The sequence below is a fragment of the Mustelus asterias genome, chromosome 6 (genome assembly GCF_964213995.1).
Source record: "Mustelus asterias chromosome 6, sMusAst1.hap1.1, whole genome shotgun sequence".
NCBI lineage: Eukaryota > Metazoa > Chordata > Chondrichthyes > Carcharhiniformes > Triakidae > Mustelus > Mustelus asterias.
The window spans coordinates 116890927-116914049 of NC_135806.1; the positions used below are offsets into that span (position 1 = coordinate 116890927).

General features: G+C 44.3%; 1 protein-coding gene across 15 annotated transcripts in view; it reads right to left on the reverse strand.

Annotated features, from left to right (window-relative positions):
* The window catches only part of LOC144495111 (microtubule-associated serine/threonine-protein kinase 4-like), a 462554-nt gene that overhangs the window by 252598 nt on the left and 186833 nt on the right, over nucleotides 1–23123 (reverse strand). For all 15 annotated transcript variants that reach the window (XM_078215011.1, XM_078215009.1, XM_078215010.1 and 12 more), the window contains one exon: nucleotides 7140–7171. In XM_078215011.1, the coding sequence (XP_078071137.1) occupies nucleotides 7140–7171 (32 nt within the window). The remainder of the gene's footprint in view (nucleotides 1–7139; nucleotides 7172–23123) is intronic.

Below are 23123 nucleotides of genomic sequence, written 5' to 3' on the forward strand. Positions count from 1 at the left end.
GTGAACTCAGGACAAATGATGGACGAGGCAGATAAGACACAAAAGAAGCCTGCAATAGGTCACCACTATTATCTGCAAAAATGCTCCTCGTGATATATTTCTTCTGGCCATGGCAGACATCAAATGAAGTGACTAATGCAGAAAAAAATGCAGCTCTTTCTCCAACTTCACTACTTAAAGGTCAACAAAGCATAAAAACAACAAATGGCACAAGGGTTTCTTTCAAACAAAGAAAACTGCTCCCAGCAATCTATTTCAGGGCTGCCTTTTGTTGTCTTAGTTTCCGTTCACTTAATGGCACAGAAACATGTTGCAAGGTACTTCCAGCTGTCATTCCATACATCCCAAGCTCAGAAGCAATACTGTACACATACTAGAAAATTACAAATAGCCTACTGCTTCCCAGCATGAAGCGATAACATCCTGGACATCCTACCCAGAAAACATTCATCCATGTTTGCAGCTCGCTTTTCATGGCAATGCCAGCTTACTGGAAATGCCATTTATTCCAAAAATAAACAGGAGCCAGAGAACAGATCATCAGCTTAACCACACAACTGGGGAGTGGTATTTGACAGAAAGGACATGGAGTAGGAGGAGGAGCAGGAATAGAAGAAATTGTTGACAACATTGCACCAGAACGAGATATTGGCATAATTAGTTGAAACGAGGGCTTAAAGCCAGAGCAGCAGACTCATCCAATGGTGAGGTTTCGCACCCTAAGCAAAATCACTGAGACGCAATGCTAGAACTGAGCAATTTATCCAATGTGACGATTTTTAATTCTATGGTTATTGGCAGCTCCTATCACCCTGGTGGTCCGGAGACGTATGTCAACTCAAATCATTTCATTTTAAGCTACGAAGACCAATCCAGTGGAAATAATGTCTAAAGCTCCCATTAACATAGTTTAATTGACTACAAGTTGGATAAATCACAGCCAAACTGTCATCCAGTGATTACAATGGCATGTGAACTTGGAATGTGATTACAGGTTTGGAAATCCCACACAGCATGTGGCACAGGATGTCTTACCAACACAGTGCAGGGAAATGGAAGAGTTGGAAGGGACAATCCATATTAGGTCATACAGCATTTTAAACTTAGGTTTTTGGGTACTGAGTCTCAACACGATCTGTGTGACACATCACGAACTACTAGAACACGGGCGGCACGGTGGCACAGCAGTTAGCAATACTGCCTCACAGCACCAGGGACCCGGGTTCCATTCCGGCCTTGGTTAGACTGTGAATGTTGAGTTTGCACATTCTCCCTGTGTCCGTGTGAGTTTTCTCCGGGTGCTCCGGTTTCCTCCCACAGTCCAAAGATGTGCAGGTTAGGTTGATTGGCAATGCCAAATTGCCCCTTAGTGTGAGGGGGACTAACAGGGTAAATATGTGAGGTTACAGGGATAGGGTCTCAGTGGGATTGTTGTCAGTTCGGTGCAGGCTCGATGAGCTGAATGGCCTCCTTCTGCAATGTAGGGATTCTATGATTCTGTAATAACAGTCGCTTCTGCAGCAGTCTAGATAGTTTCAAAGTAATCATTTAGGAAAAACAGTTGAAATTTGAGAGAAATATTCGTTCAAAATGGTCAAGGCCCAATTTGTTTGAACCTATCAAGAGTTTTGTTTCTAATGAGGTACAGAATTCACCCATGTTACACCTATGAGAAAACACAGGGATGAACCAAATGCAGAATCCAACGCACTAAAAAGAAAAAATGTCTATTGCATTGCACTTAATCATGTCTCACAGAAACAGCAACATAATGAACCACTTTGAAGTGCAGTGACTATTTGCAGCAAGGTACCTTGCACACAGCAAGATCCCACAAACAACAATTGAACGAATGATGAGGCCATCTGTTTTTGATGGGATTGATTAAAGGGGTCACCGGAAGAATTCTTTGCTCATCTTCACAGAATCCCTACAGTACACTAGGAGGCCATTCGGCCCATTGAGCATGCACCGATCACAATCTCACCCAGACCCTATCCCCGTAACCCCCATGTACCCTGCTAATCTGCCTTACACTCGGGTCAATTTAGCATGGCCAATCAACCTAAGCCGCACATCTTTGGAGTGTGGAAGGAAATCGGAGCACCCGGAGGAAGCCACGCGCAGACACGGGGAGAAAGTGCAAACTCCACACAGACAATGGCCCGAGGCTGGAATTGAACCTGGATCCTTGACGCTGTGAGGCAGCAGTGCTAACCACTGCGCCACCGTGCTGTCTTTGAATAGCGTCATGCGATCCTTGGCATCCACATGGCCTATTTCTACATAGGGTATGCATGTCTAGATGGGTGTACACTTCTACATGTTGTTGCGTGAACCAATTGAATAGACAGGCACGGCACTGGTGTGACAAAAGTGGATCTGGAGCCTACAATATACTGACCTGGAGACAAGAGCGCTACTAACCAAGGCAAGTCGGCAAATCATAAAACTGAACGCGATGGTCATTTTCACGGGAGTAGGAGAGAAGGATAACACATCACCAAATTGTGGAATAAAACAGTAAACCCATCATGGCCCAAAATAACAAGAGCATAAAACACAAGAAAAAAAACAGGAAAAGACATTCGAGCCCATCAAGCTTGCTGCTTCCCCAGGCCTGCCAACGCACTGTGCCAACTGATAGAATGACGTGGAGATGCCGGCGTTGGACTGGGGTAAACACAGTAAGAAGTTTAACAACACCAGGTTAAAGTCCAACAGGTTTATTTGGTAGCAAAAGCCACTAGCTTTCGGGAGCCACAAGCTCCCAACTGATAGAAGCCAGGCCTCCAGTGTTAATGGGATTGCATGTTAGGCTTCTTCGACTTTCGACACGGCTCCACTTTTGTTTCCCTTCTTGACTCATCAAGTACAAAAAGTAAATGTAATACTTCCAAGTTTGATTAGAGTGGAGAAGCAAGGTTCTCACAGGTCGCATTCATCACATGGGTCCACATGTTCTGCTCACCCGTGAGAGAAAAACAATCTTGCGAAATGGAACAGTGTCACTTGAAACCAACGAAAACCACGACAATACCCACCGATGTCTTCCCCCCGATTTCAAAAATACTCGGCGGCAAATAAACCCGGTGGAAAACACACAACTGCACCAATGATGTACAGCTCCCAACGAGTAGGCTGCCTGTCTGTAACTTGGCACACTATTTACTATGTGCAGCATAAAATGTGCACTTAAACTGTTCTGCTGAACTTTGAACTGTGCAAGAGATGAGTTGGCTAAACAGGCATAGTCCCATATATCAAGTGCAATTTTGGCACTGCTTGCAGCACTTACTGTGAACATATTCCTGAATCTAAACATTGGATTTAAAAGAAAAACAAATCAATGTTCCATCCAAACTTGCCAATGTAAAGGAGAAGTTGCCAACTCCTGCACAAATTGGGCAGTGAGGTGACAAGAACCCCATTAACAGGCTCCTCGGTATATCAAGTCAAGGTCTTCGCTAGAACATATATGTAAGAGGGCAAACTTGCTCAGGAAACTCTTCCAACTTAGCTCAAATGTGCCTCACTGGAGGCTGACACAAAGCAATAACAATGGCATCATCTATTTAGATGTGCACGGGTTGAACCACAGGAGCAGAGGCCCAGCCTCGCTGCAAAAAAGGCCATTTTAAAGAAAAAGGTTTTCATCAAATTCAAAACTTAATGTAGGGTTCTAGGGTGAGATTTTCCAGCCCCACCCACCGCTAGGATCTTCTGGTCACGCCGAAAGTCAATGGAGTTTTGGTTGGTCTGCAGCATAGTCCCAGTGTGCGCATGGAGCCAGAAAATGCTTTCATAGTCTCTTGCAACTCAGTTCCTGTCTTGTTTAATCAACTCGGGTGCCCTTCCTTCTCTTGGGATGGTCACTCTGCAATATAGTGCCCAAGGCATCACTTTCTGGGATTTGTACTCGTTCCTTCAGACTATCCAAGTATTGCAATCATATCTCGTCTTTTCACCATTACTGTATGTAGTGCTGATTGCACCAATGGGGTGCAGACAGGCAAAACATATTTTGCCATAAAACCTGTGGACACTTTCATTCGATCAACCCACAAAAGCAGGTCCTTAAGCTGAAAGGTCAAGATCCATTACTTAACCCACTATATGTCAGCCGCTCATCTTTACAATTTCAGCTCCCTACGCCCCCCCACCCCTCCCCACTCACTATACAACCTCAGCTACAACAATGTACTCCAAAAGTTACTTCAGCTGCAATGAAGCCATGTGCAGGAAGTTTTGAAATGAAGGTGGTGTGGTAGCACAGTGGTTAGCACTGCTGCCTCACAGCGCCAGGGCCCCAGGTTGTGCAGGTTAGCTTGACTGGCCATGCTAAATTGTCCCTTGGCGTCAGAGGAATTAGCAGAGTAAATCCATAGGGTTCCGGGGATAGGGCTTGGGTGGGATTGTTGTCAGTGCAGACTCGATGAGCCAAATGGCCCCTTTCTGCACATCTTTGGACTGTGGGAGGAAACCAAATCACCCGGAGGAAACCCATGCAGACAAGGGGAGAACGTGCAAGCTCCACACAGACACTCACCTAAGGCAAGAATCGAACCGGGGCCCTGGCGCTGAGAGGCAGCAGTGCTAACCATCGTGCTACCATGCCTCATTCTGCACTGTAGTGAATCTATGATTCCATTCGATGATTCAGATTCAGTTGTGGTGGTTACTTTCCTGGAAATCTTTCCTCAGCATTGAATAATAACTTGAGAAATCAAATGAACCAATTTTTGTTTTTTTTTTCTAAAATGAATATTTTCAAGATGTGGGCAATGCTGCCAAAGCCGGATTTAGTTTTGACACCAGTTGCAGCAAGGTGGTCTTCTTGGTTTTTCTTCTTAATAATTGAGTTACCTGCTGGTCAATTAATAAAGTGGGGCAGATTGATTTTGATGGGTCTTCTTGATTATCTTTAAACATTTGGAGAGTGGCAAATGTTGTGCCTTTGTTTAAAAAGGGCTGCAGGGAAAAGCCTGGGAACTACAGGCTAGTGAGCCTCACATCTGTGGTGGGTAAATTGTTGGAAGGTATTTTGAGAGACAGGATCTACAAGCATTTAGAGACGCAAGGACTGATTAGGGACAGTCAGCATGGCTTTGTGAGTGGAAGATCATGTCTCACAAATTTGATTGAGTTTTTTGAAGGGGTAACCAAGAAGGTAGATGAGGGCAGTGCAGTTGATGTTGTCTACATGGACTTTAGCAAGGCCTTTGACAAGGTACCGCATGGTAGGTTGTTGCATAAAGCTAAATCTCGCAGGATCCAGGATGAGGTTTCTAAATGGATACAAAATTGGCTTCTTGACAGATGCCAGAGGGTGGTTGTAGAGAGTTGTTTTTCAAACTGGAGGCCTGTGACCAGCGATGTGCCTCAGGGATCAGTGCTGGGCCCACTGTTGTTTGTCATTTATATTAATGATTTGGATGAGAATATAGGGGATTTGGTTAGTAAGTTTGCAGATGACACCAAGATTGGTGGCATGGTGGACAGTGAGGAAGGTTATCTCCAATTGTAGCGGGATCTTGATCAATTGGGCCAGTGGGCTGACGAATGGCAGATGGAGTTTAATTTAGACAAATGCGAGGTGATGCATTTTGGTAGATTGAACCAGGGCAGGACTTACTCAGTTAATGGTAGGGCGTTGGGGAGAGTTACAGAACAAAGAGATCTAGGGGTACATGTTCATAGCTCCTTGAAAGTGGAGTCACAGGTGGACAGAGTGGTGAAGAAGGCATTCGGCATGCTTGGTTTCATCGGTCAGAACATTGAATACAGGAGTTGGGACGTCTTGTTGACAAGACATTGGTAAGGCCACACTTGGAATACTGTGTACAGTTCTGGTCACCCTATTATAGAAAGGATATTATTAAACTAGAAAAAGTGCAGAAAAGATTTACTAGGATGCTACCGGGACTTGATGGATTGCGTTTTAAGGAGAGGCTGAATAGACTGGGACTTTTTTCTCTGGAGCATAGGAGGCTGAGGGGTGATCTTATAGAGGTCTATAAAATAATGAGGGGCATAGACAAGGTAGATAGTCAATATCTTTTCGCAAAAGTAGGGGAGTCTAGAACTAGAGGGCATAGGTTTAAGGTGAGAGGGGAGAGATACAAAAGTGTCCAGAGGGGCAATTTTTTCATACAGAGGGTGGTGAGTGTCTGGAACAAGCTGCCAGAGGTAGTAGTAGAGGCGGGTACAATTTTATCTTTTAAAAAGCATTTAGATAGTTACATGGGTACGATGGGTATAGAGGGATATGGGCCAAATGTGGGCAATTGGGATTAGCTTCGGGGTTTTAAAAAAAAAATAAGGGCGCCATGAACAAGTTGGACCGAAGCGCCTGTTTCCATGCTGTAAACCTCTCTATCTATTTATCTTTAAGACCATAAAACGTAGGAGCAGAAACCGACCATTCGGCCCATTCGGTTTGTTCTGCCATTCAACGAGATACTGACGAATCTGATGTGATAATCCTCACCTCCGCTTTCCCGCCTTATCCCCATAGCCCTCGATTCAAAATTGCGGAGGCCCTGAATAATGAACAGCCCCACGTCAGAGGTCATCAGTGCGGTTAACATATTGAACACATGCACAGAACAAAAAACCAACACCACCATATTCTTGCCAATGGGGGAGCATGAAAGTTCGGCTTTCTTTTTACAAAAAAGGAACAGTACCTCAAGAGCCCAGGAAGTTACTTAAAAGTAAACAGATGCAACTACAGAAATGGACAATTCGCCCCAACCAATCCAAGTTAAATCTCCCCAAGCATGAACGTGGTTAACGCTTATTGCTTATTAACACAAAATAGACTATAAATATTTAATTGCAACCAGCAAGCACCGACCAACTGAACAACAACTACCTCATCAAGCAATTATCTCCTCCTTCGAGCTGTACAAACAAAATGTGCATCAGTCATTGAGCCGTTCACATCACACATTTCCAGGCAGCTGTGCAAAGCAATGATCTCATCACGTCTTCTAAATAATGGCCATATTTGCATCAAAATGCCGCAAGCGGGTCCAAGCCTGAACTGGGTAAAATATACTTCAGAAAACTGCAACCGACAACAAAACAAAGACATTCAAGGACAGATGTGCAAGGTATAAATTGTCTCTACTTACAGACTTCCTCTACGGGGAAGGCTCAATTCTTTCTGCAAAAGAAAAAAGGAGGTTGTATTTAAAGCAGCCACAGCATCATCAACTCAATTGTTTGGCACTGATCATGAAGCTTAACTTTTTCAGTTTGCAAAATGAGATTAATAGCCGGAGACAGATCATAAAATTCAGCGTTTCAGTAACATGCTCAAGCAGTGTTCTTACCAGCTCAGTGTGAGTGTAATTTATGCAGAAGATGTCAATAATATTTTCATCACCCCACTCACTGCCTTGTTCCAAACATGACCTTCAGACCAGTTTTTAATGATAAAATTACTTTGAAGGAAGTGCTGAAACAGTCCAGAGTATCTACAAATGGAAACTTTAACTAGCAGTTCATTTTTAACTTTTCGAAATAAGCACTTATTCAAGTGAGTGAATTCTCTCCAGAAAGTCATGCAAAGCGAATTACTTTCCACCTCTTACAAGACTGCATCAGTAAATAACAAAGTTCCCTCATGCAGTGGTCTGCTTCTCATTGCCACCTAGTGATACCTGCCTGAATGTGCACCTTGCCCTGTAAGTGTGGTGAAGTCTGATTCAAGCATGGCCTTCAAAAGGGTGCTGGATAATCATCTGAAGGGAAAATAATTTGCAGACCTACAGGGAAACTACTTTATAGAACCCCTACAGTGCAGAAGGAGGCCATTCGACCCATCGAGTCTGCACCGACAACAATCCCACCCAGGCCCTATCCCCGTAACTCCTCATATTTACCCCTGTAATCCCTCTAACCTACCCATCCCAGGACACCAATGGTCAATTTAGCATGGCCAATCAACCTAACCCGCACATCTTTGGACTGTGGGAGGAAACCGGAGCACCCAGAGGAAACCCACGCAGACACGGGGAGAATGTGCAAACTCCACACAGACAGTGACCCAAGTCGGGAATCGAACCGAGGTCCCTGGAGCTGTGAGGCAGCAGTGCTAACCACTGTGCCTCCCAAACTCAAATCCATTCTGGCAGTGACGGGATTCGAACCCACAACTCCATCGAGACTGGAGTCTTAATCCAGTGCTTTAGACCGCTCGACCACACTACCATGTACCAAAGAAAAGGCGGGAGAGTGGGAGTAGATAAATTGCTCTTACGGAGAGAGGCCGAATGGCCTCCTTCTGTGCTGTGACCATTCGTATGATGCTGATCAATTTCAACACCATCTACCACAAGCGGGCAAAAAAAAGCACAAACATATATCAGAAGGCGGCCATATGCCATCCCCCCCCCCCACCCCCCCACATCGGCCCCCGCGGAGCCTGCTCCACCATTCAATAAGATCATGACTGAATGCAGCATCAAATCCAAATTCCTCCTACCCCCCAATAACCTGTAACTCTCTTGTTAGTCAAGAATATATCTAGCTCTGACTTTAAAACATTCGGTGACCCTGCCTCTACTGCTCCCTGGGGAATAGAGTTCCACTGACTCACAAGGTTCACTTTTAAACTGGTTCTAATCTCTCCCACAAGGGGAAACATCCAATCAGCATCCACCCTGTCAAATCCCCTTAGGGTCTTGTGGGTTTCAATAAGATCATTCCTCATTCTTCTAAACTCCATTGCACAGCTTGTCCAGCCTTCCCTCGTAGGATAATGTCCCCCCCCCCGCCACCCCACCCAGTCCCAGGCATCCTCTCTCAACTGCTTTGAATGCAATATCCTAAAAAAGATGTCAAACTCCGGCTGGAATACTGGATGACTATCACTTGTCACAAAGCCATATTCCAAACACGAACTATGGCCTTCCCAAAAGCAGAAGCAGGGAAAGAAAATTAGAAGGAAAATGAATCGGAAAAAGCTGCAGTTACAACACAATTTACACATCACTATATCACAACCCTGCAATGCAGACTGACTAAATATGAATGATGGGAGGGGGAGGGGGAGACACAAAGGCAGAAATATGGCCTGCAATGCAAGCCAAGGGTCTCAGTCAGAAAGTGTTTACATACAGCACAAAGAGACTGAATGCTTCACATCATGGCCAAATATCAGTTTTCCCACAAATATAGGGAATGTGTGCAATTTCAGAATCACAGAATACTACAGTGCTGACATCATCAGGATCTGCAACTGGGAAAAATGATTCCAATCAACTGAATCTTTGGGTCCAGGCAACCATAAATTAGAAAGATGGATGGTGGAAAGAAAATCATCAAAAGGAAAGGACCGCCATTAATCAACTCTTGAAATTTCTACAGACCACTGGACAGCAGACACAAAGATCACAAAAGTTTTTAGACTTGCTCAATGGACACAGCAGCTGTCAACAGCAACTGAAGTGATGCCAGCTTCAATTTGAACACCCGCACTCCCCTTTCAGGCTGCCACAGGACATGTGAACAACTGGGAGCCGTCAGGATATGCATCACACAGGTGACTGGCCAAGTCCTCTTTCACAAAGCAGCCAAGTTACTCCATGGGTACCCGATGAATTTCTAGATAGCTAGGTTTAACCAAGTTGCTGGATCCCTGGATGTTACACTTCATGCACTGAAGGTGAACACCACTGCAGATGCAAATAAGAAAGCATTTCACTAGTTAATACATCTAAAAATATGGGCGGCGCGGTGGCACAGTGGTTAGCACGGCTGCCTCTCAGCGCCAAGGACCCAGTTAAATTCCAGCCTCTGGTGACTGTCTGTGGAGTTTGGACGTTCTCCCCGTGTCTGCATGGGTTCCTTCTGGGTGCTCTGGTTTCCTCCCACAGTCCAAAAACGTGCAGGTTAGGTGGATTGGCCATGCTAAATTGTGCCTTAGTTTCGGGGGATTAGCAGGGTCAATGCGTGGTGTAAAAGCAAATTACTGCGAAGGCTGGAATCTGAAACCAAAAGAGAAAGTGCTGAAAAATCTCAGCAGCTCTGGCAGCATCTGTAAGGAGAGAAAAGAGCTGACATTGCGAGTCCAGATGACCCTTTGTCAAAGCTTATCTATGTCCCTCATTATTTTATAGACTTCTATGAGGGAGTGCAATCTCCTCACACCATTACCCGCCCCACCCAGAAATCCATATGGATAACAACCTGCTGGGGCAGGCAAAATAAAAAAAAAACCTTAGGCCAATTTCAAAGAAGCTCCAGGAAATTCTGCCCCAAATCTGAAAGTGGTTAGCTAATTTCCAGGAGTTTGTGTTGACTGGATGACCCGCAAACCTCATTGATTCACTTATCTTGTATATGTAGATAGATTTGTGCTCGTCGCTCTTGGGAACTTGCTCAACTCCTTTTTGAATGTACTACCAGTTTATCATTTCCTTCAAGAACTTTGAATATTATTCCCCTGAATCTTTCCCAGTGTAAACAATTCCAGGCTGTCCTACCTCTACGTAGCTCAATGCTGCAAGTCAGCTAGTAGTTCAATTATTCTTTTCTACGCTACCTCGAACACTCAGTTAGCTTTGCTATACTATGGTGACCCAAAGTGTACGTTGGACTCTAGGTGTGGCTCTCCATTAGCTTATGATTTTTTCCTTAGTTGCACTAATTTGCATTTCTTCCCATCAAGTGCTATTTGTCTCTCATCAGCACCTTCCAAACCTATTGCTTGAACACTGCACCAGCCCACCAACCCCTCCTCCCTCCCCCTCCCTCCTCCAAATCTGGTGGCATGGGCAAACCTAAGTCAGCTTCCTCTGTTACAAATCATTTTATAATCTAACCAGCAATTGTCTTGTCACCAACTCTTTTTGCACCCCACCAATATACATCATTTCATTCACCTTTTAATCTCTCGATTTTAATCGGTTTTCCATCCACCTCGGTAGCTTCCTTCTCACTCCATTCCTATCTTCCCCATTGGTCCTCAATTTATTGACTACAGTTCAGCCTTCAACACTATTATTCTCACGAAACTCATCTCCAAACTCCGTGGCCTGAGCCTCGGCACCTCCCTCTGCGACTGGATCCTGAACTTCCTAACTCACAGACCACAATCAGTAAGGATAGGCAACAACACCTCCTCCACAATCATTCTCAACATCGGTGCCCCACAAGGCTGTGTTCTCAGCCCCCTACTATACTCCTTATACACCTATGCCTGTGTGGCCAAATTCCTCTCCAATTCGATTTTCAAGTTTGCTGACAACACCACCATAGTGGGTCAGATCTCAAAAAATGACGAGACAGAGTACAGGAAGGAGATAGAGAATCTGGTGAACTGGTGCAGCAACAATAATCTCTCCCTCAATATCAACAAAACAAAGGAGATTGTCATCAACTTCAGGAAGCGTAAAGGAGAACATGCCCCTGTCTACATCAATGGGGACAAAGTAGAAAGGGAATAGAGAGCTTCAAGTTTTTAGGTGTCCAGATCACCAACAACCTGTCCTGGTCCCCCCATGCCGACACTATAGTTAAGAAAGCCCACCAACGCCTCTACTTTCTCAGAAGACTCAGGAAATTTGGCATGTCGGCTACGACTCTCACCAACTTTTACAGATGCACCATAGAAAGCATTTTTCTGGTTGTATCACAGCTTGGCATGGCTCCTGTTCTGCCCAAGACCGCAAGGAACTACAAAAGGTCGTGAATGTAGCCCAGTCCATCACGCAAACCACTCTCCCATCCATTGACTCTGTCTACACTTCCCACTGCCTCGGCAAAGCAGCCAGCATAATTAAGGAGCCCACGCACCCCGGACATACTCTCTTCCACCTTCTTCCTTTGGGAAAAAGATACAAAAGTCTGAGGTCATGTACCAACGGACTCAAGAACAGCTTCTTCCCTGCTGCTGTCAGACTTTTGAATGGACTTACCTTCCATTAAGTTGATCTTTCTCCACACCCTAGCTATGACTATAACACTACATTCTGCATTCTCTTGTTTCCTTCTCTATTAACGGTATGTTTTGTCTGTATAGCGCGCAAGAAACAATACTTTTCACTGTGTACTAATACGTGACAATAATAAATCAAATCAAACAAGGCTTTTCCCCAGAGTCCAATTTCTATAGCTCACCTCCATAATCCTTCCATTCTCGTGACACTAAGTTCAGAACCAACAAAAAGAACACAAGAACAATACAGCACAGGAACGGGCTCTTCGGCCCTCCAAGCCCACGCCGCTCCCTGGTCCAAACTAGACCATTCTTTTGTATCCCTCCATTCCCACTCTGTTCACGTGGCTATCTAGATAAGTCTTAGATGTTCCCAGTGTGCCCGCCTCCACCACCTTGCCCGGCAGCGCATTCCAGGCCCCCACCACCCTCTGTGTAAAATACGTCCTTCTGATATCCGTGTTAAACCTCCCCTCCCCCCCCCTCACCTTGAATCTTTGACCCCTCGTGAATGTCACCGCCGACCTGGGGAAAAGCTTCCCACCGTTCACCCTATCTATGCCTTTCATAATTTTATACACCTCTATAAGGTCACCCCTCATCCTCCGTCTTTCCAGTGAGAACAACCCCAGTTTACCCAATCTCTCCTCATAACTAAGCCCTTCCATACCAGGCAACATCCTGGTAAACCTCCTCTGCACTCTCTCCAAAGCCTCCAATCCTTCTGGTAGTGTGGCAACCAGAACTGGGCGCAGTATTCCAAATGCGGCCGAACCAACGTTCTATACATCTGCAACATCAGACCCCAACTTTTATACTCTATGCCCCGTCCTATAAAGGCAAGCATGCCATATGCCTTCTTCACCACCTTCTCCACCTGTGACGTCACCTTCAAGGATCTGTGGACTTGCACACCCAGGTCCCTCTGCGTATCTACACCCTTTATGGTTCTGCCATTTATCGTATAGCTCCCCCCTACGTTAGTTCTACCAAAATGCATCACTTCGCATTTATCTGGATTGAACTCCATCTGCCATTTCTTTGCCCAAATTTCCAGCCCATCTATATCCTTCTGTAGCCTCTGACAATGTTCCTCACAATCTGCAAGTCCAGCCATTCTCGTGTCGTCCGCAAACTTACTGATCACCCCAGTTACACCTTCTTCCAGATCGTTTATATAAATCACAAACAGCAGAGGTCCCAATACAGAGCCCTGCGGAACACCACTAGTCACAGGCATCCAGCCGGAAAAAGACTCTTCCACTACCACCCTCTGTCTTCTGTGACCAAGCCAGTTCTCCACCCATCTAGCCACCTCCCCTTTTATCCCATGAGATCCAACCTTTTGCACCAACCTACCATGAGGGACTTGGTCAAACGCTTTACTAAAGTCCATATAGACGACATCCACAGCCCTTCCCTCGTCAACCATTCTAGTCACTTCTTCAAAAAACTCCACCAGGTTAGTGAGGCATGACCTCCCTCTCAAAACCATGCTGACTATCGTTAATGAGTTTATTCCTTTCTAAATGCGCATACATCCTATCTCTAAGAATCCTCTCCAACAACTTCCCGACCACGGACGTCAAGCTCACCGGCCTATAATTTCCCGGGTTATCCTTCCTACCCTTCTTAAATAACGGGACCACATTAGTTATCTTCCAATCCTCCGGGACCTCACCTGTGTCCAGTGACGAGACAAAGATTTGCGTCAGAGGCCCAGCGATTTCATCTCTCGTCTCCCTGAGCCGCCTGGGATAGATTCCATCAAGCCCTGGGGATTTGTCAGTCTTTATATTCCCTAAAAAACCTAACACTTCCTCCCTTGTAATGGAGATTTTCTCTAACGGGTCAACACTCCCAGTCAACACATCCCTCTCCTTTGTGAATACCGACGCAAAGTACTCATTTAGGATCTCCCCAACTTCTTTGGGCTCTAAGCATAATTCCCCACTTTTGTCACTGAAAGGTCCGCTTTTTTCCCTGACAACCCTTTTGTTCCTAACGTATGAATAAAATGCCTTGGGATTCTCCTTAATCCTGTCTGCCAAGGACATTTCGTGACCCCTTTTGGCCCTTCCAATTCCTTGTTTGAGTTCTTTCCTACTTTCTTTGTATTCCTCCAGAGCTCCCTCCGTTTTTAGCTGCCTGGACCTAACGTACGCCTCTCTTTTCTTTTTGACCAATCCAACCGTAAAGATTTTTCATTTTTTGACTATACTAACCCAGTCAATAGTACCTTTTACAATGTGTAGGCATTCAGATCCACAAATGTATAATATATTATATAGTCTGTTAAGAACAGGAGAAGAATTAATTCCAGTTCCATCCAGTAAATCAGTAATGCTTTCATTCATTAACTTTACATAGTAGTACAGCACACACTAGTGGCTGCAGTGAGACGCTTATTTTTCTTTTGACAATTTTGATCGAAAATGTTATCGGAAATGATGGCCGGGATTCTCCCAAAAAAATTCAAAGTTCCCAGTTCACGTGAAAACAGAAGTAACTCCCGCTGGTTATTTTAGCGTGATTTTCAGATTGAATATCCCACACTCTTAGAGCGCTGCAGAGTGCCCTAGCGGGATTCCCTCTGAAAATCAGTGGGTGGGGCCAATTCATGCCCGAGAGGCTGGCACATAGTGCTGAGCGGGCCACAGCACAAGCGCCAACTCCACCCTGCCTAAATGGCCATTCCCAAACACCGTCCTCTCTCTGCCACCAATCCTGAATGCAGAGTGGCAGTGGGACTCCCCCACCTCCACCGATCGCCACCCCCCGCCCCCACCCCCATACGTCCTGCCCCATTAGGCCCTGCCCCCAATAGGTCCAGCCTGATGCCCAGTGCCAAGGCAGTGCCAAGGTGCCCCTTGGACATTGCCGGAGGCCAGGCTGGCACTGACCAGGGGGCACCCCTCCTTACCCCCAACCTCCAGTGGGGGGGGGGGGGGCTCAATGGCCTCTCTTCATTCCTGTGGGGTCAGGAAACCCCGCTGGAGTGAACCACTCCCAGCGCAGCGGGCTGGGAGAATTGCCCCGATTTATTTTCTTCAGATCCACTTGTGAAGAGTAAAGAGGAAGGATTTTGTAAACTGCTTCAGATTACCACTATTGTTGAAAGTACAGTTTGTTTTCTGGCCTCAGGTGTGGAGTTTGCACATTCTGCCAGTGTCTGCACGGATTTCCTCCGGGTGCTCCGGCTTCCTCCCACACTCCAAAGATGTGCAGGTTAGGTGGATTGGCCATGCCAAATTGCTCCTTAGTGTCCCAAGATGTGTAAGTTAGAGGAATTTGTGGGGGAAATATGTAGGGTTGCAGGAAAGGGCCTGGATGGGATCCTCTGTCGGAGAATCAGTGCAGACTCGATGGGCCGAATATCCTCCTTATGCACTGTAGTTCTATTCTACAATAAGCACCCTTGGTCTGATTTCAAATAGACGTGATTGCTTGATAAGGGTAGACTTCTTTATTTCATTAGATTTTGCAATTGTGGTGGATCCCGTCCTGGGCCACAGATCGCTTCAAGCCATCATCTGAAAGCAGGTACAGAAAGGCTGATTTCCTTCAACACTTCGAGGGGCATTGTGTCTCCAACATGGCATTCTGGAGATTAAAAACTTCAGAACATCGTCATCTTCAACGTATCTTTCCATCGCCTCAGGTCCTCTGCACTGCCCCACCCATATTTACCCTACCCTCTTGATACTAGAAATAATTCTGGTGATCCTTCACCAGATTCCCTTTATTTACAAACTTATCTCCACTCCTCAGAGCGCTTCAGGTACAAATTCAGAATCCGGATCTGACCCGCCTCAATATACATACAGTTGAGACTCCCTGATTGAGGTAATGATTGCCTGCCCAATCAGGGAGCTCATACTCCATGAGGCCAACCTCACGGGCCCCGTTGAGGTCATTATAATACTCCACACTTAAAGTTTTCCACCCTGTTCATTTTACACTCTGCCTTTACAAATCTGATCCCAGAATATCTTTTGAGCCATGCTTTTCAGTTTTCTATTTATGCACACATCCACTTATTTTCTGATGGGCATAATGGGATGTTCACTTCATTAAGGATGCTAAACAAACAGGAGATTATGTTGAACAACATCCCACCATCTGTTTATTGCTGCATTGCAATCACATTTATCCTGTGATAGAAACCATCACAAACTTACTTGTGGATAAGGAGAAACTGCTTCCACTAGTTGAAGGCGCTAGAACCAGGGGCCATAATCTAAAAATTAGCACCAAGCAGTTCAGATGAGATGTTAGACAACATTTCAACTGCAGAGACTGGTGGAATTCTCTTCCTCAAACGGCAGTGGACGCTGGTTCAATTGTTAGGATTAAGTTGGAGATGGACAATTTTTTTTATTGAGCGGGACTATGAAGGGATACAGGTCTAGGGCAGATGCATGGGGTGAGGCCACAGATCAGCCATGATCTCACTGAATGGCAGAGCAGGTTCGATGGGCTGAATGGCCTACCCCTCATAGAATCCTACAGTGCAGAAGGAGGCCATTTAGCCCATCACATCTGCACCGACCACAATCCCACTCAGGACCCCATCCCCACGCACTTCCCGTAGCTAGTCCCCCTGACACTAAAGGGGCAATTTACCATGGCCAATCCACCTAACCCGCACACCTTTGGACAGTGGGAGGAAACCCACGCAGACACGGGGAGAATGTGCAAACTCCACACAGACAGTGACCCAAGCCAGGAGTCGAACCCGGGTCCCTGGCACTGTGAGGCTGTTGGACCTGTTGGACTTTTGTTTGTTGGACAAACCTGTTGGACTTTAACCTGGTGTTGTGAGACTTCTTACTGTGAGGCAGCAGGGCTAACCACTGCGCCACCGTGCCGTCCTGTTCCTATGTGTTTAGTATATCCATGTAGCACATGCGCAAAAATAAAACAGGGAGCATTTAAGCTGAAAATGGATTCAGCCTCAACTTTTGTACAGAGCACAAGTGAACACTGCAAAAACACTTTGTTGCAGCAGCAGCATGAGGAGGGCAGCAGGCAGCGTTTTGCTGTCTTTCGGGCTGCAATGATCAAAGTTTCTGCTTTTACCCAGGCATCAAAATTGCCAGTTGCAGAGCAGCTTTCCAAAGTGATGCTGCACATTAAATAATAATATGCAAGGAACCTTCAAATGCAAGTTCCAGCAATATTTGACTGACGCACTATATATAACCACCAGATTTAAACTTTGACACGTTAACTGCACATTTTAGAATTTAGCTTAAAAAAAGAGACACATGTATTGTAACATAAAACTGAAAACAAAATCTCTTCAGCGCATTGGTGATAGTGTCATTGGAAAAGCTTTAGGTCCTCCTTTCTCCAAAGGATAGTTGAGAATGATGCACTCCTTTTGTGAAATACTTCCTCACAATGTTCAGTGCAGAACCACATCAAAGGAGTCAACACACCATAGTGCAAGCAGCAGCTGAAGTGGCTGATTATAGGATTGCAACAGTGGGGTGCCTGAAATCTATCTGGACTGGGAATTATTTGATTCCAATAGGGTTTGTGGAAAGAGGAGGAGAAACCGCATGTGTGCATGAGATGGAAACAGCACAAGAATAAAAACCGCACTGACGTGAAAGAAAGAGGAGAAATGAGAGAGACAGAGAGAGAAATGGTAGGTTTCAGCTCAAAATTTAATTTGGTCGCTTATGGCAACTTGCAACACTCTTCCATCAACAGCTTTTACTGCGCAGAAATATAATCTCACATCTCAGTCATATTCAGGCAGTCTTGCCAACTCTTCTGAAGTGCTCATCAGATTTCTATCATGATTCCTGGCCATGCAAGTCAATTTCACCAAAATCTAGTATCTGCAATTTACCCTCCGATGCTGAAGACACTAGGCTGAGATTTGCCATACTTCAAAACTCAGACATAGACATGTTGGTCTTGGTCTTCCATTTCTGCAGTGATGGAGTTTTGTAAAAATATTTTATTAGTGTCACAAGGAGACTTAATTAACACTGCAATGAAGTTACAGTGGAAATCCCCTAGCCGCCACACTCCGGCGCCTGTTTGGATACACTGAGGGAGAATTTAGCATGGCTAATGCACCTAACCAGCACGTCTTTGGGAGGGAACCGGAGCACCTGGAGTAAACCCACGCAGACACGGACAGGACATGCAAACTCCGCACAGACGGTGACCCAAGCCGGGAATCGAACCTGGGTCCCTGGTGCTGTGAGGCAGCAGTGCTAACCACTGTGGCACCGTATGCGGTGTTGCACAAATTGTCTTTAGCATCTCATCAAATTCAGTTTTATAACAATATCGAATTTGTGTCTGAGGCTCTGAAGAAGTCATACGGACTCAAAACGTGAACTCTGCTCCTCTCCCGCAGATGCTGTGAGACCTGCTGAGCCTTTCCATCATCCTCTGTTTTTATTTTTGAATTTATGTCAGGCTGTTTGAAATGCTCTCAGCTGTCTCAGTATTTTGGTCATGTTCTCCAGCATTTACAGCAAGATACAGCAAGCGTTTAACTTGCCAATGTACTAATCCCACAAATCTTATTAGATTAAATCAAAAAGTAAAAGTTCAAAAATTCTGAGTGCCTTTAATTAAGTTTCAAAAAGACACATTAATACCTGTTCTTATCTTATAAATCTCACCACCCAAATCCCCAACAATAGCCATTTTACGTCTGTTTAAATCAATATTTATTGATGGAAGAAACATGGAATATATTTTAATACAGTACAATCTTACCACAAAGTATATTTTTGTTACTTCATTTATAAAAGTACATAAAGCCAAGTATTGCAGTCACTTAAGAACATTGAATTGTGCAGTTATTCAAAAGATGTCATCAAGGTGTATACATCAAACAATCTTGCGGTTTGCTGGTAGGAATAAAATTCAAGAAGCATTCTATCTCCAGCAATCTACCACTGCTGCCCCATCCCTTTACAGGTCTGTCATGGTGTACCTCCTAGAGGCATGTAGCCATCTGAAATGAACAAAAACCAAAAGACACAAGAGCAGAAGTAGGCCATTCAGCCCATTGAATCTACTCCGCCATTCAATGAGATCGGCACGGTAGCACAGTGGTTAGCACTGCTGCCTCTCAGTGCCAGGAACCCGGATTCGATTCCCGGCTTGGATCACTGTCTGCGTGGAATTTGCACGTTCTCCCCGTGTCTGCGTGGGTTTCCTCCGGGTGCTCCGGTTTCCTCCCACAGTCCGAAAGACGTGCTGGTTAAGTGCATTGGCCATGCTAAATTCTCCCTCAGTGTACCCGAACAGGTGCCGGAGTGTGGCGACTAGGGAATTTTCACAGTAACTTCATTGCAGTGTGAATGTAAGCCGACTTAGGACTAATAATTAAATAACCAATAATAGGTCATAGCTGAGGTTATATGATGGAAGCAGCCAAAATAATTTTAGAACAATTATAAAGTTCCACACGCCCTGGCTACAGATCTCCTTCACCTTTTCATCTCATTTTTGCTTCACTGACCAAACATTCAGTATTTTTCTTTTTACAGAGCAATAGTAAAATTGATGGGCTAAAACAAACAATGCATTATTTTTTTTAAAAAGGTCGTGAAAGCCTTTGAGAGAAAGGCAACATTTGGCTTTTCCAAATGTTGTCAATTGATGTCAACAGCAAGAACTAGCTTCCGGAAGCAGAATTACATATTTGGTGATCAGAATTATTTTTTTCTTTATTCTTTTAGGAACTTGGGTGTTGCTGGCAAGGCCAGCATTTGTTAGCCATCCCTAATTGTCCTTGAACTGAGTAGCTCACGAAGCAGTTTCAGAGAGCAGTTAAGAGTCAACCACATTGCTGTGGCTCTGGAGTCACAAGTAGGCCAGACAGGGTCAGGATGGCAGATTTCCTTCCCTAAAGGACGCTGGTGAACCAAATGGGTTTTTATGACAATCAATGACAGTTTCACGGTCACCATTACAAGCTTCATATTCCAGATTTATTAAATGAATTCAAATTCCACCAGCTGCCATGGTGGAATTTACAATCCTATGCATGAAACAATGTCATAGGACTAACAATTACTCCTTTCCCATTTGAAAACACCAAGGGGCTACGTGGATTCCACTCCGTGTTCTCCTGTCCACTTTCCTGGTTAAAACTAGCTCAGGGTATTTATCAGAACAATCGCACTAAGACAATAGGATACAGCAGGAAACAAACAATACAAACAGTACAAATGATAAAGATTGACGCAATTGGCAAAAGTGCAGGTCTCTTCCTCAAAATGAGGTTCTGGTACAGTCCAATATTGAGACTTTTAAAATCAGCACCAAATTTTCCGATGCAAAATGTGATTGCATGGGGGTGGGGCGATATTCTTTTCATTTCAAGTACGCAAAGGAATTTCTGGTGTAACTGAAGGAAAAGAAAACACATGCAAAGAATGTCACCATATTTTCTACATGGCGACAGTGGCCACACTTAAAGTACCTCATCAATTATGAGATGCATTGACACATCATGAGGTAGTGAAGGATGCTGTACAAAGGCCAGCTCTTTTCCTACTTTCTCTAACTTAGAACCCAGCTCTGCTGGATTGCCCCGGATAACTTGGTACACTTTATGCAGCAGCACAACACAGGATCTCAAGTATCTGAAATCTTTCGTCAATTTACAACATTTTGGTCCATCTTAAGTTCCACATAAAGGGGGCATGTGCCGTGTTGCCTCACAATTCCACGTGATTTTGTTAAAGACATTTTCTTAAACAACTGTCACATTATTCAACAGTTTCAGTCTTAATTTATGTACTGCAAAGCTGCGAACTCAATGAGACGGTTCTGACTCTTTGTCAAATAGCTCATTTGTCCCGTTATGGTTATATATATATCTGGTCTTCCTCCCCCATTGTATACACACATTAATATCTGTTCCACAAGTACCTTGAAGCTCATTTATCTCCGTCATTGATTTTTGCTCCACTTGGTACATTTTCTATCACAGTTTCTGCTTCAGCAGCCAAGAGTATGATGCGTAGTGAATGACTGGAAGAAAATATTAAATATTGGGCAGTAATGACGTTCAAATCCACCTCTTGCAAAATTTCATACTGCCACTGTCAGTTTTATAAATTACAAGTGATTAGAGAGCGCTTAGGGACTAGACAAAGTAATCTGTTGCATTGTGTTATGCATCACTGATATGTAATTTATATAAATCCTGTCTTTTTCAACTGAAAAAACACTTTTTCCAAATAGGAGAGAGTATTACAGCATTGTAATGATCTGACTGAAAGCCATTTGTTTCATTTAACACTATACAAATTGAACTCTTAATTACTAATAAATTCTACCATTAATCAACAAAATTGGGCTGCTGATTAATTGTTGCACCACAATCTCTTCCTAAGTATAATCCATAAACCCTTCGCAGCTATTGTTTGCATGGTACTCACCGAGGAGAATATGTCACAGCACTTAATGTGGATAAAGACACTAAGGACAAGAGAGACAAAGGGACGACGTGAAACATGGTGAAGATAGTAAGAAGTCTCGCAACACCAGGTTATAGTCCAACGGGTTTATTTGGAATCACGAGCTTTCGGAGCGCTGCTCCTTCATTCAGGTGAAGATATAGGGCTTTCAAGTGACCTTTGAATGAATGGCGAGAAATAGTCTCTTGATGCTAGTATTTCAAACATAAAAAGGAACGATGGCCAAAGTAGCCACAATGGAAGAAAGGAGAAATCAAGAAGGAAACCTGAACCCAAACAAGCTCAGGGCAAAGTAATGGGAATTCATGGTCTGGTCCACGTTAAAGACTCAAGCTGCAGAATGGCGTTTTGTGGGGTTGCAGAGATTGGAGCTGTCAACTTTTGACATGATGAACAGCATCAGTGGTGAAAGGAGAGAAACTCCAGAGTCTTGACAATACCAAACTGGCTGTCTTATCCCAGAATAAAGCTCTCAGATTCAAATCACTGGCAGGTTTACAATCTGTCACAAAGGGAAGGAAGCAGGATTTTACAAAAGCCAGCTCACAGAAACTGGTTTCCTGACTTTAAAATTAAAACTGAACTTGTACCGGTATCAATAGGTTTTTGATGTATAAAGGCAGCCTGTACTTTATTTGTCAGGCTCTCATCTTTCAGCAGGTTTTCTCTCAGAGGGTTTCACGCACCTAAGACCAATCTATCTTTAATCAGATCATCCAGCTGCATTACTGCCATGATGCATCATTCACTGGTCTTGTTTTCTGTGAAATGCATAACGTTCATTTGTAACTTCACTCGGGGTTCAAAATGTGCATTCAAGTCTTTCAAAATCTGTCACTTTTTTTCTTTGCTCCTCTGTTAGATTGAGGGTGGTATACACTTTGTAGCAGTCCCTCCCCAGCAGTGTGGCTACTCTCGTCACTTCATTTTCTCTGCAGCCAATAACTTCACTTGCAGCCTGTGCGCGCTTTTCTTTTGTCATTTTTTCAGCAGATTTCTATGTTTCTGTGTCCCTTTGAGTTGTCTCACTTGCAGCCTTTGTATGTTTCCTTTTGTTCTTTTCAGCAGATTTTCTTTTGCAGATTTAAACCTGTAATTTCTGCATTTTAAACACTTTATTTATCATTTCTGATATTTAAAAAAAATCATTTTGTTCTTTACTTCTGTACACCATGTTTCAGGTATAAGGACAGCTGTACTTCTTCAGCGTGTAGACAGCGAGAACCTTTTATTGAACTGATCTAAAGATGCCGGCCTCCAGAGGTACCCTCATGACATAGTCACTTGACTATGGCAAGCCAGTTAGACAGGCATTACAGGTTTGCATTTCCAAAACCCAAACAATGGGTGTTGGGATTGATAAGATATTAATTACTAAAGCCAGGATAGATGTTAAACCAGAGCAAACAACTCCATTGCAGCCTTATTTTCCTCTCCAAAATCCTTGAACAAAGTGCTGCCCCAAAATTGATACCCATCTTTTCCAGAACTCCATATCCGAATCCAGGTTTCCACCAGGACCAGAGGACTAAAATGGCTCTCAAATTGCAACGCCATCCTATGTGATTGTGACAAACATAAGCTTTCTCTCCCTCCCCCTCCTTCCTGAACTGTCTGTGACACAGTTGACCACGTTATTTCCTGAAATACTTCACCACCACTGCCCAAATGGTTGAAACTGTCACTGCTCTGACAAAGAGTCA